This window comes from Berghia stephanieae, chromosome 10 (genome assembly GCF_034508935.2).
Source record: "Berghia stephanieae isolate SIO BIC M18660-M18661 chromosome 10, UCSD_Bste_1.3, whole genome shotgun sequence".
In the NCBI taxonomy this organism is placed as follows: domain Eukaryota; kingdom Metazoa; phylum Mollusca; class Gastropoda; order Nudibranchia; family Aeolidiidae; genus Berghia; species Berghia stephanieae.
This window is the reverse complement of record NC_088369.1, coordinates 24,947,649-24,965,232: the sequence shown is the minus strand read 5'-3', so window position 1 is coordinate 24,965,232 and position 17,584 is coordinate 24,947,649. Positions and strand designations below refer to the sequence as shown.

The 17,584-nt window shown below is 35.1% G+C and overlaps 1 protein-coding gene across 1 annotated transcript; it reads left to right on the top strand.

Annotated features, from left to right (window-relative positions):
- Positions 1–6,694: 6,694 nt before the first annotated feature.
- LOC144980872 (cytochrome P450 3A24-like) lies at positions 6,695–16,626 on the top strand. The gene is made up of 3 exons (XM_078928754.1): positions 6,695–6,940; positions 7,980–8,535; positions 13,961–16,626. The coding sequence occupies exons 2-3, from the start codon at positions 8,462–8,464 to the stop codon at positions 15,429–15,431; spliced, it is 1,545 nt and encodes a 514-aa protein (XP_078784880.1). The 5' UTR covers positions 6,695–6,940; positions 7,980–8,461; the 3' UTR covers positions 15,432–16,626.
- Positions 16,627–17,584: the final 958 nt, after the last annotated feature.

The following is a 17,584-nucleotide window of genomic DNA, read 5'->3' as shown; positions in this document are numbered from 1 at the left end:
GAGCCTTGCTCAGTGCATCAGTTGAGTCCTTGGAAAAAAAATCTCTTTACTCACATTCTCTCACCTTACTCATGTGTAAAATGAGTTCCTGGCCGTTAACAGCATTGTCTCTGTCCAAAAAAGAAAAACGTGCAATATCGCCCAACAACCGTCATGCCTCGTTTACATGTTACGTGTTTCTGTTGGTCAGGGACCCTTTGTAAATCGCTTTGATCACGTTTAGTGGATATTACTCTATATAAAAGCTCAAGTTTGTTTGTTTTTTGTTTATTTAATTTCCATAAACTTTTCGTTCTCTTTAGTTTTTGTCTTTTTATTTTGTGCTTGAAGATCAAGAACGTAATTACAAGCATTGATCATTGAGCTTACGTTTTCTTTGTTTTCGTTTTCGTTTTGTTTTTTTCCCAAGTCAATCATGTTTTTGTTGTTTATTTTTTGTTTTTCACAAATTATATGTAATCCATAACATTCAAAAATTCGTGTACTGGGATCAGATGATTCGTTTTACCAAGATCTTGGGTCTTTTGACCTCCCATGGTGGGCAGAGGTGTAACGACTCAGCTCAGACTTCGTGAATTAAATTTATTGATTATACATCATATTATGGTAAATTTCATTTTAAAAAAATCTAAAATTGAGCTTTATATAGCGCAATATCCACTAAATGTGCTCAAAGCGCTTTACAGGGGGTCCCGGGTTAACAGCAACATTTAACATTTAGGACGGGACATGACGCCTGTTAGGCGATATTACAATTTTTCAGACAAAGACAACGCTGTTAATAATATCATTTACAGCGTTTTACTCTCGGAAAGTATTGATTGAGAGGTTTTTTTTTTTTAAATCGAGCGCCCGAGAGTCTTACCCTGGCTGCCAGATAGCCATTGGCCTGACCAATTTGGCCAAAATTGGCCACAAGGAGAATAATGTTTCTATAATTGATTTTAAATTAACATTTATATCTATTTAAAAAATTTTTCCTAGTCCGTTAGAATTTTTGTGATTACCAGTTATAGTTGGACGCCGACCTCACCGTATCCTTCGTTACAACGAAGGACACGACTTCGCCGAACGATCGACTGAACGAACAGTGATCAATTTTTTTCTCGCGTCCTCTCGTACTAATCTCGTCACGACAATTTGAATCAAGATGGAATCAACAACACCTCTTGCCTTAACGTAAGTTTTATTTTATTTTTTTTTTTTGTTTGTTTGTTGCTTTAGGTCTCTTCCAACACAATTGAGGTTATATGAGAGACCGCTGAAACAAAAAAAACAAGCAATCTAACACTAACAAAAATAGTACAAATGTAAATCAAAATCATAACCTAAAGATATCATAAGCTAAATTATAAATAACCAAGAACAAACAGGCAGAAGATTTACAGAAAAAAAATATCTCCTGTCAAAAATACAATCACAAACCAAAGAAGCAGGATAGGCTAGTAAAGAGAAGAAGAAACGACATCACTATCGGATCGTACACCCATGCGAACATCATAGGTATACGATTCAAGGGTGATGCTCCCATCCAACCACCCGCAAGTTTTATTTATTTTTTTTATTTTTATTTAAAATTGTTGTAATGTATTTCACCCATGTTATTTGATAATAGATAAAAGATAACAATAGTGAATAAATATGATCAATTTTATATTTACATGAGCTCGCAATCCATTGTTTTTGTCCTCTGGCATTCATCTCTGCAGCTTCACGTGCGAGTGCAGTATCAGGACCATGAGAGATGGGGAGTTTGTCATATCACTATTTTCGATAATTTAATAGACCACCTCAGATATTTATCAGTCCATATTTCCCCTTTTATGAGGTCTTTTTTTTTCATTTTGAAAGTTTCAAAGTGAACGACTAAATGACGCCGATTCAGTGGTGTATTTGGTTTATCTACATGTGAATAGATATTTTGTTGTTATTCCAGTAGGTTATTAGGTGGGGGAGGATGGATGGGACTTTTATTCCTTGCAACGTTCTGTAAAAAGAAGACGGAATTTTGAAAGAAAAAAAGTGGCGGAACCAGGATTTGAACCCGCAACGTCGATTCTGGTAAAACTTCCAGGGCAGACGACTAAACCATTCGGCCATGACACCCACTTCGAAGACGACTCATATTGTGTATATGTAGTAACAACTGATTTAATGTTGGTTAATTTTATGTTTTTATAGATATTGGGAGACCTTCCATAAGCTACTATATCCTAAGTCTTCTTCCGATGTTCTAGAGGAGGTTTGGGAAGGGGGGGGGGGGCTTTTTTAAAAAAGTCCTCCCCCCTCCCCTCCCAAACCCCCTGCCCCTACTACTACTAGAAGTTCTAGTGTAGGGGGAGACTTTAAAAAAAGTCCCCCCCCCCCCCCAACCCCCTACTAGAACAAGAATACTTGGGATGTAGTAGCTTATGGAAGGTCTCCCGGAGTTTCAAATATTTGTCTGGGAATAGTCACCTGTCTAGGGATAACGAAATTTCTTTATCCCCAGACACATTTGATACTCCGCTCTTTTAAACAATTATCCACATTCCAGAATATGGAATGTTTCCAAATGCACATAGAAATAAGGAAAGTTAATAAAATATCTATAAAAACATAAAATTAACCAACATTAAATCAGTTGTTACTACATATCCACAATAATATGCGTCGACTTCGAAGTGGGTGTCATGGCCGAATGGTTTAGTCGTCTGCCCTGGAAGTTTTACCAGAATCGACGTTGTGGGTTTCAATCCTGGTTCCGCCCCTTTTTTTTTTAAAAAAAAAATTCCGTCTTCTGTTTTACAGAATGTTGCAAGGCTCCACCTACAGGGCTACAATCGCCTCTTTGACTCAATAAATCTTGTTTAAAAGAAAAATTTAGTTCCTTAGATCCTATATTCAGGACTTTGAAACAATTGTGGATCATGATAATGTCAAATTATTGATTTGTGAATCTGCTTATGTGACATGTTTTCATGTTTTCCTTGGAGACTACGATTTTTTATCATTTCAAGTAGGCAGCTTTGTAGGGGGCGAAGTGGTTAACACTGTGACCCGGAATATCCCGGATTCAGGCACTTTCGTTTTATTCCTTGGGCAAGATTATTAACCCACAATTTGCTCACTTGGACAATAAGGGTAATTCCTTGTTGACATCAGACATCTTGTTTGATGAATTATCTATATTTCTTCGTGGAATGCCTAGCCGACGATATCTTATGATGTCGTGGCGAAAGGGCATTAAAAAAGGTAGCTTTGTAAAACGCATTGATAGGAGGAGAGTGTGGAGAGGTTAGTAGAGTACTTAGATATGTATAGATCTATACTTGGAATCAGTATTAAATTCCAACGCATGAGTAACGTTTGCTGTGAATATGGGTATTGTAGCCGCTTCCACGCTCCTGTGTAAAATGACGTCGCAAATCATAATATATAGACCGATAAAACCGATTTTAAAATGTATACGGCATTGTAAAATCGACCTAGATTGCAAAAATCTCGACATCCTGCATCAGAAGGATATAAAAGACACCTAGATAACCACGCCTCTCGGACAGTTGTCATAATGTAAACAATGGCAGTGATTGGTAAACATAGTGAACAACACGTGTTTTTCTAACTATGGCATGTGTCTAAAGTAAACTGAGTGCATTCATTTTCCTCTGCGGTCCGTTTTGCCCTTCATTTACTTTGACATTACCTCTCAGTCGGTCTCTTGTTTTATCACAGCAAAGCGAGTGCAACTCAGAGAGTCATATCATAAGACAACATAGCTGCACTACCACTACCAAATAGCCTCACTATTTCATGTCTCTCAGTTTAAAAAAAAACAAACAAACAAACCCGTCGATACATCACATTTCCTTTGACCCAGCATTAGCTAGTTCTATTCCTCATGAATCAACAATTGCTATTGCTATCCACTTCATTGACCCGTGTCAAAAATAGAATACGACCCAACTTTTGAAATCTGATTCATTGAAATGGACTCGATGTCCCCATTATTATTAATACGTAAATACATTCATTGTCGTTACACTTGAATGTGTAGTTCATTTAGCGTTGAATCAAGTTACAAACAATAAACCTACGTCATACTATACAATCCTGCCGAACTCTGGAGAGAAAAAAAAAACATATTTAAAAATTTGGCAATAAAACTCGTCCTTCAAATATCGATCGATTTAAATGACCCTCATCTTGGCAAAAACTCTCAAACCTGGGAATTCGCGAAGTCCCAGGTTTGAGAGTTTTTAGCCAAGATGAGGGTCATTTACATCGATATTTTAAGGACGAGTTTTATGGCCAAAATTTTTAATATGGGTTTTTTCAGAGTACGGCAGTATCAAGTCAATTGAGAGACTTAATTCACCGTAAAGTGTCAATTGATCAAATTGGTTGGAAATGTAAAGTAGATCTATATTCAAGTTAACATAATATGATTATCTATTGTCACCAAATGTGACCCACCGTGAGAGCCGGGAAGTAGTCGGAACGACGTAGGGTATAAGGTATAGAAAGAGCGAAATTGACGTCATTCCAATCTTTGTTGTTCTTTTTTTAGACAGCCTTTTTGCTGATTTTTTATTACTTCTCAGTAAATTCTATTGATCAGACTAGAAACGTTCAATGTTATTTATACACAGCTTTCCGTGTTGGGACGTAATATCCGGCAATGTGTACAATTTGTAACCTAAAACGTTTTTAGTTTGATTAATGCAATTTAGTGAGAACTACTCATAAAAATGGCTGGTTAAAAACAATAACAAAAACCTGTGTGACTTCCTTTTCATTTTGTCTTTAGATAGTATGCGCTTGGCTAAGAAGCTCATAACATTGCCATCCGGAGGTATAACGGATCAACACACAAAATTGTGTGTATCCATGAACGTTTATAGTCGGGTTAATACAGTTCAGTGAGCATTACTCATAAACGCGAATGGCAAAAAAACAATAACAAAGACCTGAGTGACGTCATCTTCGAACTATCTATAGATAGAACGTAGTTAACGTCACTCAGGTCTTTTCTTTTATTATTGGTTTATAATTTTTTTAAAAATTTTATTTATTTATTTATTTAAATTATTTTTTTTCAGCCATCCATGTTCATGCTTAATTCCATTCTCACTAAACTGATCAAGCGGTATTTTACTGACACGCTCCATCGATAGTAACATTTGTGTAGTTCGCTATGTTTACCTATCACTGCCATTGTTTACAATATGTGGTCTGGGTGTGGTTATGTTCCTTTTCCCTGTGTGTCTATTATTTACCCAATAGATTTAACAAAGTTTCAAAGTTTATTCAATCTTAGGCTTTCGCCAATAAATCAACAATTTGATGCCAACATACATGAAAGTGGAAAAAAAAAAAGGTAAATGGAACCAAAAAATAAACTGATACACCACACAAAAATACAACAACCGTAATACCATCAATACATTCAATAATAATAATAATAATAATAAATAATAATAATAATAATAATAATAATAATAATAATATATAATAATAATAATATAATAATAATAATAATAATAATAATAATAATAATAATAATAATAATAATAATAATAATAATAATAATAATAATAGTAATAATAATAATAAGAAGAAGAAGAAGAAGAGGAAGAAGAAGATGAAGAAGAAGAACAACAACAACAACAACAACAACAAGAATATCAATAATAATAACAATAATAATATTACCATCATCACTACACCCCAATCATCACCGTTACCACCACCACCATTACCATTATCACTACCACTATCACCATCACTTTTACATTTCCAATCAGTTTTTCTCATTAAAAAAAAATATATATATATTGATACCCATCACAACAGACCTCCTTACTACTACGAAAATTCCCGTAGTACTACGGCTAAATCCCGAGCTGGATATAATAAAGGTTTTTAATTAAATGTCATTTCTTGAAAACGAAGTTATCACATAGAGTTAAAAATATTTTTCCCCACGCATTATAAGGACAAACTGGTGGTTTTTAAGGGTACGTAATATGTTCATTACGCTCAAAAGATAATACTCGTACAAGCTATTTGAGATATGTTTTATGTGCTATCATTAAATAACGTATTCAAAGAACAACTCTTATTCAGCTTAAACAAAATGAGATAAGATAATAACACTGGTTATGATATCAATGCTGATAATAACAACAACAACAACAGCAACAATAATAATAATAATAAATTTAACGAACTTTCTGTCACTCTGCTCCATATTATTGTTTTGAGTCAGCCATTTTTTAAGAGTACACTCCAGCACGGTTTTCTCGAACTCCTCGGGACATGCAAAAACGTTCGAGTAAACCGTACATTGCCATGACGGTTGTGATGGGGAGGGGGGAGGGGGGGGGGGAGGCGCAGTAGTTTTCACTGAATTGTATTAATCAGACTATAAGCACGTAAAATCACTCATAGTTTCGTGTCTTGATCAGTTATATCCGATTAGCGGATGTTATGAGTTTTGTAACTAATTACAAAGCATCAATCAACGTTTAAGATTTCACATTGTCTTGTGTATTGGTAGAAGTGGTGTAGCTAGAGGTAGCACTTACGAGCGTTTTTATTTTAACGTTTGCAATCAATATTATAACAAATATTTCAATTTATTTTTTGATAGGCCTTATAGCCCGCAATCGTCATAAACGAAGTTAGTTGTGTAGCGAGGGGTGGGGAAGCGACGAGGGTTACGACTGTTGCGACGTCATCAAAATTTACGTATTATTTTTTTGTCTGCAGTTTCAAGTAAACAGGTCGATAACTTTGTTTCAGGCGATTTGTGAACGCTCAGTTTTCAATGTCTTTAAATATATTTTAAATAGCTTTATTTATTACCAAAGCGCGCGGTGAATATTTGTCTTGATGCATGGTAGATTTTAATGAAACTGAAAATCCAAAACGTGATAGTTATTTTTCACTTTAGTGGGTAAGTATTTTTTAAAGATTATTATTGTTATTATTATTATTATTATTATTATTATATTATTATTATTATTATTATTATTATTATTATTATTATTATTATTATTATTATTATTATTATTATTATTATTATTATTATTATTATATTATTATTATTATTATTATTATTATTATTATTATTATTATTATTATTATTATTATTATTATTATTATTATTATTATTATTATTTATTATTATTATTATTATTATTATTATTATTATTATTACTATTATTATTATTATTATTATCAAAATTTACGTATTATTTTTTTGTGTCTACAGTCTCAAGTAAACAGGTCGATAATTTTGTTTGACGCGACTTTTGAACGCTCGCTTTTCAATTTCTATAAATATAAATATATTTTAAGTCGTTTTTTATTACCAAAGCACGGGTGAATGTTCGTCTTAATGCATGGTAGATTTGAATATAAATATTGCTGATCGAAGCTCGAAGATAATATAAATAACAATGTTTAAATTAATGTAAGCTTCAATTTTAAAAACAAAACAGATAACGTGGACGTTTCGGGTTTCCCCTTTATCAACAAAACAAGATGAATGAAACACTACAGACATTTGTTGTCAATTTCACATTGTCATTGATATATTTTAATGAAACTAAAATGCCATATTATTAGCGTAAACGAATTTGGCAATAGGGTAGTCGGCCGCTGAGGCGGAAATCTGCAAGTAGTGTGGAGATGGACGCTATTTTTTTAAAACCCAGACATGCTGTTTATAAATATCACAAAAGTCATATTTAAAAAACATCTTATATCTCATTAAAATAATGCATAAACACAGTGTCAAAATCTATTATTCAACGTATACGTAGTAAAATGAGGTATTTTTAGATAGTTGTCGTGTTATTGTTTTTTTCTTTGTCACAAATGTTGTCATTATGTAATCTAGACAGGAATTTATTGTTAGAGATGCGTGTTCGTCTTATAGGTACGTGTTCGTTATATTATAGATAAGTTTTCTTCCTATATTTCTATTGCAGATTTCCTTTCAACCCATCTACTTTATCACTATTTTGAGATGAAGACGGCCAGTGACTTTCCCACAGTTTTTCCGACCAAGTTGTGTTTATTTTTCTGGAAAAAAAAACAAAAACAAATACAAAAACATTATGATTAATGGTTGAAACTAACAAAAGTTGAATAAGCCTGTCTTGAGTCAAACACTAGACATTACTTAGGTTCAGCAAATCCAATCGACTTTTCCATTATCGATTATGAACTTAAAAATCACATGGTCCGTTATTATTTAAAACTGGAATACGCCCTGTGACGCGTGCAAAACATCTAACGATAGATAGATAACCTTTGAAGGGTGATGGACGATAATTAGCAGACGACGGCAGTCGGATTCAAGGTGTCATTTTCCAAGAATTTAGCACAAGAGATCTAAGATTTGTTCATGTGCCTACGTATTATTTTTTCTTTTGGAGAGACTTAAGAAGAATATTATAAGTAAACAATCATGATTTTCTTCGACAACCTGGACTTTCCGTTTTGGCTATTTCTAGTCATTTGTTGTACTGCTCTGATTTACAAGTAAGTTTTTTTTGTTTTGTTTTTTTTAATGTTTTTAATTTTTTTAAAAAAAGTGTTGTTTTGTTTTGTTGTTGTTGATTGAAAAAAAAGAATTACTTTTACTTATCACGTATTACATAAAGCAGAAACTTATTAATTCCAAACCTCATGCATTTGCTCTACGAATCAGTTGCCAGTCAATAGCAATGTAGTGTTGAGGGAATGTGGCTCTGTGTATGTGTGCATATGTTTGTATGTCTATATTTGAGTTCGTGTAGGATATTATTTTACAAAGTCATTGTTCATAATTCATTAAGTTGTTCATGCCACTTGTAATAATTGATTGCCTTCATACTTGAAGTGAATAGATTGTTTACCATTCAATCGAACAATTTCTCATAATTTTGCGAAGCCCGGTTTTTTTTGTTTTGTTTTGTTTTTTGTTTTGTTGTTGATTGATTTTGATCAAGGATACCTCTGACTACATTCAAAGAAGATTAATGAAAGATGTACCAGATAAAAAATAGAGCTAAGCTTTTAAAAGATATATTGCATTATAATTTCAAACCAAGTAGCCCCGCTGTGACCACAAAATAAAAGATACAGATGCTGTGCGCTTGACTAAGAAACTCACAACATTGTCATCCGGAAATATAAGAGAGCAACACACAAAACAGGTGCTACGTAATACCGAAAAAAAGCGGAAACAAGCGGAATCGACGACGGTTATGGACAGTTGGCAGCAGTGGGGAGTGAACCAGGGACTCCGGGAAGTGCACACTGGTGGGGAGTGAAATGTCGAACACTTCCTCCCTGAGGCTGGGATACGCAGACAACTGGGCGCTCGTTACTCGAAGTACAGTGTGGACCCTTCTCCATACTCAAATCCTACTTTGACCGTGGCCACCGCATTTCATATATGCTGGACCGAGCCTTATCTGGTGCATCTCAAAGAAGTTGCCCGGAAGATAGAAAAAAAGCACATGAGGACGTCCGCCCTTTGCTAGTTGGCAAATGGACACCTTCTTAAGACAAACCAAATGAGCCGGGCTGACCATTATATTCGGGTTACCAATTCTGACTGGAGATTGGATAAAATGGTGCTCTTGTTACAAACAAACCCTGGCCATTTTCAACTCGTAAAAACGAAAATTGACAGCAAAATCTGGAGAGAAAAATAGAGGGAGCAAATTATGTGACTTGTGTAAAAGATACCACTAAATGTACACGATGTTTTACATGACTCACATTTATTACTCCATCTATTTTACTTTCTATTTCATTGGCTCATTTAGGCCCCTCTAGCTTTTGGCAGAATATGTCTGTCCGAAAACGGTTTCTGTTTGTGAGTATTGGGGCTAAGCCTTATAATAATGCTTTCGGATCGGTTGCGCACATTGTCTACTGATAGTAGTATATAAAGCCTCCCATAGACGCCGACATCCACTGATAGCGGGACGGATGACCTATCGCTGTGACCCGATCCCTGCGTTTATCGCAGATGATTTTTGCCCACATACGGGGAGATATTTTTTGAGGCGATCGGCGATCGGGGGCGTGGCAGTATAAAAAAGTGGACAATTTTTGGTATAATATAGGTGGTATAATTGTCTGTGTGGTAGGTGGCCGTGGTGTTTTATTTTTAGGGGTGGGCCGATGGCCACACTGTGTTGGGATGGCCCTTTGTTTTCGTATCCCTCCTCGACTCAATCGATGTTTCGGTTCACTTGTTTCAACACGGTGTTTGTATTCGCTTTCATAATCACAACAATAATTATCACTTTCATGGTGTAAAATGTATTCAAGACAATCGTTGGTTTTCGTAAGACTTGTCATCGCGGTGGACTGTATGGTGACGTGTGTTTCATTTTCTAGATTCATAATGCTGGGCATCGATGTTAGAGCACAGTGAACACTTGTAGTAAAATAAATAAACAACTTTGTTCATAAAATAAAACACTTGAAATTTTTAAAATTTAGCATAAAATTCACGAATAATACACAAGTCCTTTGATAAAAATAAGAAATAATTATATCACTCAGAAGACTAAAACGTCACAATTCGATTGGTATAAAAATCCAGAATTGAAAATGTGAATAAACGCTAAAATAAATAGAAAACACAGAGCAATTTGAAACGTGTCAGCCTGCAAGGCGTGTTATATATATATATATATATATATATATATATATATATATATATATATATATATATATATATATATATATGTGTGTGTGTGTGTGTGTGTGTATGTGTGTACACATTGTCGCCATAGATTCTCAACTTTGTGTTTATACATTTGTATGCATGCCACGTATGTAAACGAATTTCCATTTTTTAATAAAATAAAAATATAACCAGTAACCTTATTTTGATGAAACGTTCACAGTGATATGTTGCAAAGAATGAAAAATGATAAGGAACGCACCCAAGTACAAGAAGATTATGTTATTGACTTCACTGTTCGGTAACACAGACAAAAAGATCGCTGGGAAACTTTTAATCAAAATATGTTTATTTGTTATGTATTTATTTCATAAAAATATGTATATAATAACAAAGATTTCCTCAGTTGATAAAAGAGACGCATGTACAATGCTATGCTGACGTAGTAAGAGCATGTCTAGTTGCCTGATGGCAGGGACTAATTTGAATGCTTCGGGATGAAATGATGCATGAACATGACATTTCGAATGTAAACCCTTCGTTTTCCGTATAGAAATTGTCTAAACATATAAACAGCCTGCAGTGAGTGCTCCTTGTTGTAGTGCCGCGCTGAGGACCGGTCCTTGGGACCGGTCCCACGGTCTTTTAGCTGTGAACCGGGGATCGGTCCCATAGTGGAAGACCGGCGGCGGTCCTCACTTCTTATCACCTTTCAACGGTCTCGCGCCATACGACTTCCCCAGCGATTCGTTGCCTCGGTTCTTTGCCTATCTTCCACCAATCACCACCCATCCCACTTAATTAATCGCACCCACCCCCCTTTGCCATACACTAAACGACACAGACGACCACGTCCCTCCACTCCGCAAACCGCCCTTTCGTGTGTGAGATGGGGGGAACAGGAGGCGCACGCCTTGGACGATTCCATTATACGGGGTAAATTTCAAAATTTACTACACCATAATGATCGCAATGACAATGATCTATGATGAAGGCATGACCCCTCTTCTCTAATGGGTTATTGTTTGAAATGCATGTGACTACTAAAGATGTGTGTGTTTGTGTTTGTGTGTGTGTGTGTGTGTGTGTGTCTCGAACCTAGCAAGTAGCAAGTCACCACTCCTTTCTATCGCATTGTCATTTAAAATAATACAATAATATTAAAATTTCGTTTGGTGTTTTAACTAATCAAATAATATGAGTTTCATTAGTTTCTTCCTTCCAAAAAAACCCAGTTATAACGTCTGTATTTTTAAAAAGTCCAATAGAATATTTGGGGACCCCGATAGCTCAGTTGATAGAGCACTCTCTTTATACGCAAAGGGCCAGAGATCGATCCCGGGTGCAGTCGAGTTTTTTCTGAATCCCTGTCTACTCAGCAGTGAATGGGTAGCTGGGTTTGTTAGATCTGGCGAAAAGTCACCATCGACCCCACTTATTACTTATTATCGCATCCACCCCCTCTTATTATAACTTCACACGTCTCTCTCTTACTCTTCAATGCTCGCTGCCCTCTAATGTGTGTGTGTGTGGGGGGGGGGGAAGGGGGGGGGGTAGGAGTTGCGTGTGTGTATCAACGCCACGAACAACTCGATCAACGCCTTGGGCGATTCCATTATCTCCGTTAATGGGGATAAATTTCAAATTTTATTCACGCTAAATTATCGAAGTAACAATGAAGTACGGTGAGCAAATAAAGAAGGCATCACCCCTCTTCTCTAATTAGGTTACAATTTGAAATGAGTGTGACTACTCCGTGTGTTTTACTCCTGTAGACCACGGTTTTCATTAGTGCGGGGCGGTCCCACGGTCCCAAAGGTCAAAACGGTTCGAACTTCCAACAGTCTCTCAGGAATGTTCAATGTCGAAAAGGACCGGTCCTAGGACCGGTCCTTGCGGTTTTCATTTCCCAGGGACCGTAGGACCGTGGTCCTTAAGCTTGCCAAGGACCGCCCCGCACTACCTTGTTGAATGGAGTCTGAATGACACTAAAGCCTAGTGTGCCGAGAAGAGCGTAGGGGTTGAGCTGCTTGACTCTTGATTGGAGGTTCTTTTTTTTTTTCATATTTACTCTTTTTTCCTTCTTTCTATTTTTTTTTATTTCCTTTGTCTTTAAAGCTTTTTTATTGATTTGTGTATATGTTATTTTTCTTTTTATTATTATCATTCTTTCATTTTCTTCATTTTTTTCTTTCATTAATTTGTCATTATCATTTACATCAGTATATTTTTACCATGTTTTATAATAATAATAATAATAATAATAATAATAATAATAATAATAATAATAATAATAATAATAATAATAATAATAATGATGATGATGATGATGATGATGATGATGATGATGATGATGATATTATATATCATCATCATCATCATCATCATCATCATCATCATCATCATCATCATCATCATCATTATCATCATAATCATCATCATCATCATCATCATCATCATCATCATCATCATCATCATCATCATCATCATCATCATCATCATTATTATTATTATTATTATTATTATTATTATTATTATTATTATTATTATTATTATTATTATTATTATTATTATTATTATTACTATTATCTACTAAATAAACAATATTGTTGTCACATGAGTAAACTTATGAAAGTCATTACAATCATGGGGAAAATTTCTGAGCGACACCTAGTGCGACCTAGCAGGTAACACTTATATACCTGCCTATTTATAGGCCTATTGATATGAGCTCATTTTTGCAATGGAAAAACGTATTTTCAATCCAAAGAAAAATATTGCCCCTGACAACTATGTTTTTAAAAATTCCACAGAGAGAGAGAGAGAGAGAGAGAGGGAGAGAGAGAGAGAGAGAGAGAGAGAGAGAGAGAGAGAGAGAGAGAGAGAGTTGTGTGTACTGGGAGAAAAACTGAGAATGATAGAAATTATGAGTTTTTGCTTTTGGATTTAAAATTTTTTTATTTTTTTTAATAGACAACATTCATAGGAAAACATCAACTAAAACAACAATCAAAATTAATTAAGACTCAATTTTGCAGTGTGCCGAATTATCTGGTGATAATAGAAAAGACACCCAAGTATCGGGTGTCGAATTATCTGGTGACAAAATACACCCGAATTTCGGGTGTCGAATTATCTGGTGACAAAATACACCCGAATTTCGGGTGTCGAATTACGCCCCCTAAATTATGCTAGCTATTGAATTTCAACATTACACTCATATCTTCAAATTAATTGAAAATCTTACAACTAATTTTTTATTCTTTCTTCCTCGTACAGATACGCAACACAGCCTGGTGAAATATGGTCATCTCTGGGAGTGCCCAGTCCCCCGTCAGCTCCATTTATAGGTCACATGCATCGTATCTATGACCCCGATACCGGTTTCCGGGGGAGCATCCACAAGTGGACTAAACAATACGGCAAAATATTTGGAATATTATTCTTCCGTCACCCAATGCTAGTGATTACGGATATAGAAGCCGTAAAAAAAGTCTTGGTGAAAGATTTTGCCAATTTTTCAAGCAGATACGGTGGTGCGGATGGTCTATATCAATCTATCATCCAGAAAAGTATTTTACTGAACGGTGGAGATCACTGGAAAAGAGTTCGCCATATCTTGTCACCGGGTTTTGCGAATGGAAAACTGAAACATCTCACTGGACATATAAATAGAAATGTATCAATTTTAATCGAGGCTCTTCATAAACATGTAAAGCACGGATCCCATCCAGAAGCGAAAGTTGTTTTCTCGGCATTTTCTTTGGATGTGTTGGCTGGTGCAGCTTTCGGATTGGAGTTGAATTCCCAAAACAACATTAACGGTTCGTTTTATCAACATGCTAAGAGTCTAGTCACTTTCAAAAAATCCCTGCAACTTGTCATCGCAACTTTAGGGGCTTTTCCGTTTTTAGCAGGTGTTTTTAAAAAGTTTGATATCGGATTTTTCGACTCTCGTGATATTCGATACTTTGAAGACACATTTTATCGACTAATTTCTGAAAGAAGAAAGGCAAATGGATATAAATCAAGCGACTCCGATCACCTTAATTTGTTGATAAATGGTGAATATGACTCTTTAGAAAAGAGCATTGAAAGCAAAAATATGACTACAGATGAGATTGTTGCTCAGTGTATTATTTTTGTTATAGCCGGGTACGAAACAACATCTGCCACTCTGCAATGGCTGACCTTTGAACTTTCCAAACACAAAGATATTCAAATACGTTTGCGAAAAGAGATCGATGGGGTTATTCCTGATACAGAATGTGACGTCACTTATGAACATTGTCAAAAACTGAAATTTATGGAAGCGGTTATTTTCGAAGCTTTGAGAATGTATCCTCCGGTTGTCACATTATCCAGAATGTCGAAACATGCCACAACATTGAAAGGGTTTTCTGTCCCGGCGAACACAGCTATTGTAATACCCGTTTACAACATCTGTCGCGATCCAGAATTGTTTGAAGATCCAAACACATTCAATCCTGAACGATTCATGTCAAATCAAAATTCCTCTTTATCTTCTTTATTGAAGACGCTTCCCTTCGGGTTCGGTCCCAGGCAGTGTCTTGGTTTTTCCCTTGCCATATTGCAAGTCAAAATTGCTTTAGTACATATTTTGAGGAATTTTTCAATCGACGGAGCAACTCCTGAACAAGTTGACATGGATGATTTTACAGCCCTTCTCATTCCAAAGCAACCCATTCACTTGATATTAAGCCATGTTAAGAGAAAAGATGATGAATAAAAGTTGAAATAAATCACGGAGCTATTAAATTTTGAAAAATTATTTCTGTCCATTGCCATTTTTCACAATTTAAGCAAGAAATGAGAGGAAAGGAAGAATCCTGACAGTTTTGTACTAAATATACGGCTGTGCTTATTCATGCTTCATAATAATAGCCCCGAAAGTGGCTTGGGGGTGGGTTGACTTCATTGAGGCTACACGTTTTGTCATTTAGTCCCTAAAAGTTTTCGGTCTTTTGCAATGTAAGTAATGATGTTTATTTTTTAATGATAGGAAAATCTTAATTGTTTCATACTATTCACTCGTGGAATGAGATTGTTACAAGATTCGTGGAGTTCGTAGATTCAGAACAACGAATGAGCATAGTTGTGTATAAAAAGTAGCGCGTCCATCTATGTTAGTTTTGCATTGGTTGCCGTGGGGGAAAACCCATGATTTACAAAATTGCTACAATTCCTCACAGTGTAGGTATTCTACCTCGGTGGTCCGCAATACCTCATCGAGTTCATTTTCATATATAAAACCAACCACACAGGACTCAGATGTGTCGGCGATACAGCCCTCCTATTTGTCCCACGAACTCGGCTGAAAACCATGGGGGTCGATCTTTTAAAAACCAGGGACCAACAACCTGGAATAATTTACCGCGGGTGCTAAGAGAAACGGCAGACTATAAATAATTTAAAGGAAGACTTAAAACGTGTTTTTTTTTTCACTCTCTAATGGGCATGATCTATATTAACTTTCCATGTGCTCGAGGTCATTGGTCACATTGCTAAATGTGCTCAAAGTGACCCACATAGTGAAAAGTGTTCACAGATTTTGAAATATCTAACATCATCTGGTCATTTTGTTCAGGGGTATGTTTACAACTTTCATAAACAAAGCAACGTGCTGACATGTGTCAAGATATATCCAATCGTTGAACAGCAACAAATCATGTGATTGATGACCTGGTTGGACGAAAACATGAATATAGATCGCTCCCCCTGTGTAGCGCATAGAACTTGCTGTCTTTGAGGATTGGTGCTTTAATAATACCATCTATTAGTATAATAATAATAATAATAATAATAATAATAATAATAATAATAATAATAATAATAATAATAATAATAATAATAATAATAATAATAATAATATCGAACCCAGGACCTTCCGATCCGAAAGCGAGTGTCATACCACTAGACCACATAGCCACATGATAATAATAGTATAATAATAATAATATACTAATAATAATAATAATAATAATAATAATAATAATATAATAATAATAATAATAATAATAATATTACTATTATATTATTATATTATTATTATTATTATTATTATTATTATTATTATTATTATTATTATTATTATTATTATTATTATTTTATCATGTGGCTATGTGGTCTTGTGGTATGACACTCGCTTTCGGATCGGAAGGTCCTGGGTTCGAGCCTCTCTCGGCGCATAGTTGAGTCCTTGAAAAAGACTCTTTACTCACATTCTCTCACCGTACTCAGGTGTAAAATGAGTACCTGGCCGTTAACAGCATTGTCTGTGTCCGAAAAATTGTAATATCGCCTAACAGGCGTCATGTCTCGTCCTACATGTTAAATGTTGCTGTTGACCAGGGACCCATTGTAAAGCGCATTGAGCACGTTAAATGGATATTGCGCTATATAAATGCTCAATTTTATTTTTATTATTATTATTATTATTATTATTATTATTATTATTATTATTATTATTATTATTATTATTATTTTGTCGTCGTCGTTGTTGTTGTTGTTGTTGTTGTTGTTGTTGTTGTTGTTATTACTGCCTGTTCTCTGGAGAATTTTAAAAATTTAATTGACAGATAAATTTATTATCTGAGATTTCAATAGGACTCCAATAATATTTATTTTATTCAGTAGTTTAATTATTCATCGATGATATATTTCTTGTTATTGATAAATCACGTTGTATTGTTCACATCAAATGCATTTAAAGGGTACTGGGTGGGGATCCTGACCTACCATAGTGGGGAGGGAGATACTACTTACTGTGTCTTCTATCCCCCTATATCTGTTTTCCAACTAGTTTTCTGTCTTTGTCTTGGAATGAGAATGAGATTACTTGGTTTTGCCCTGGCCCTGACTGGATATCCTTGGTGAGAGGAA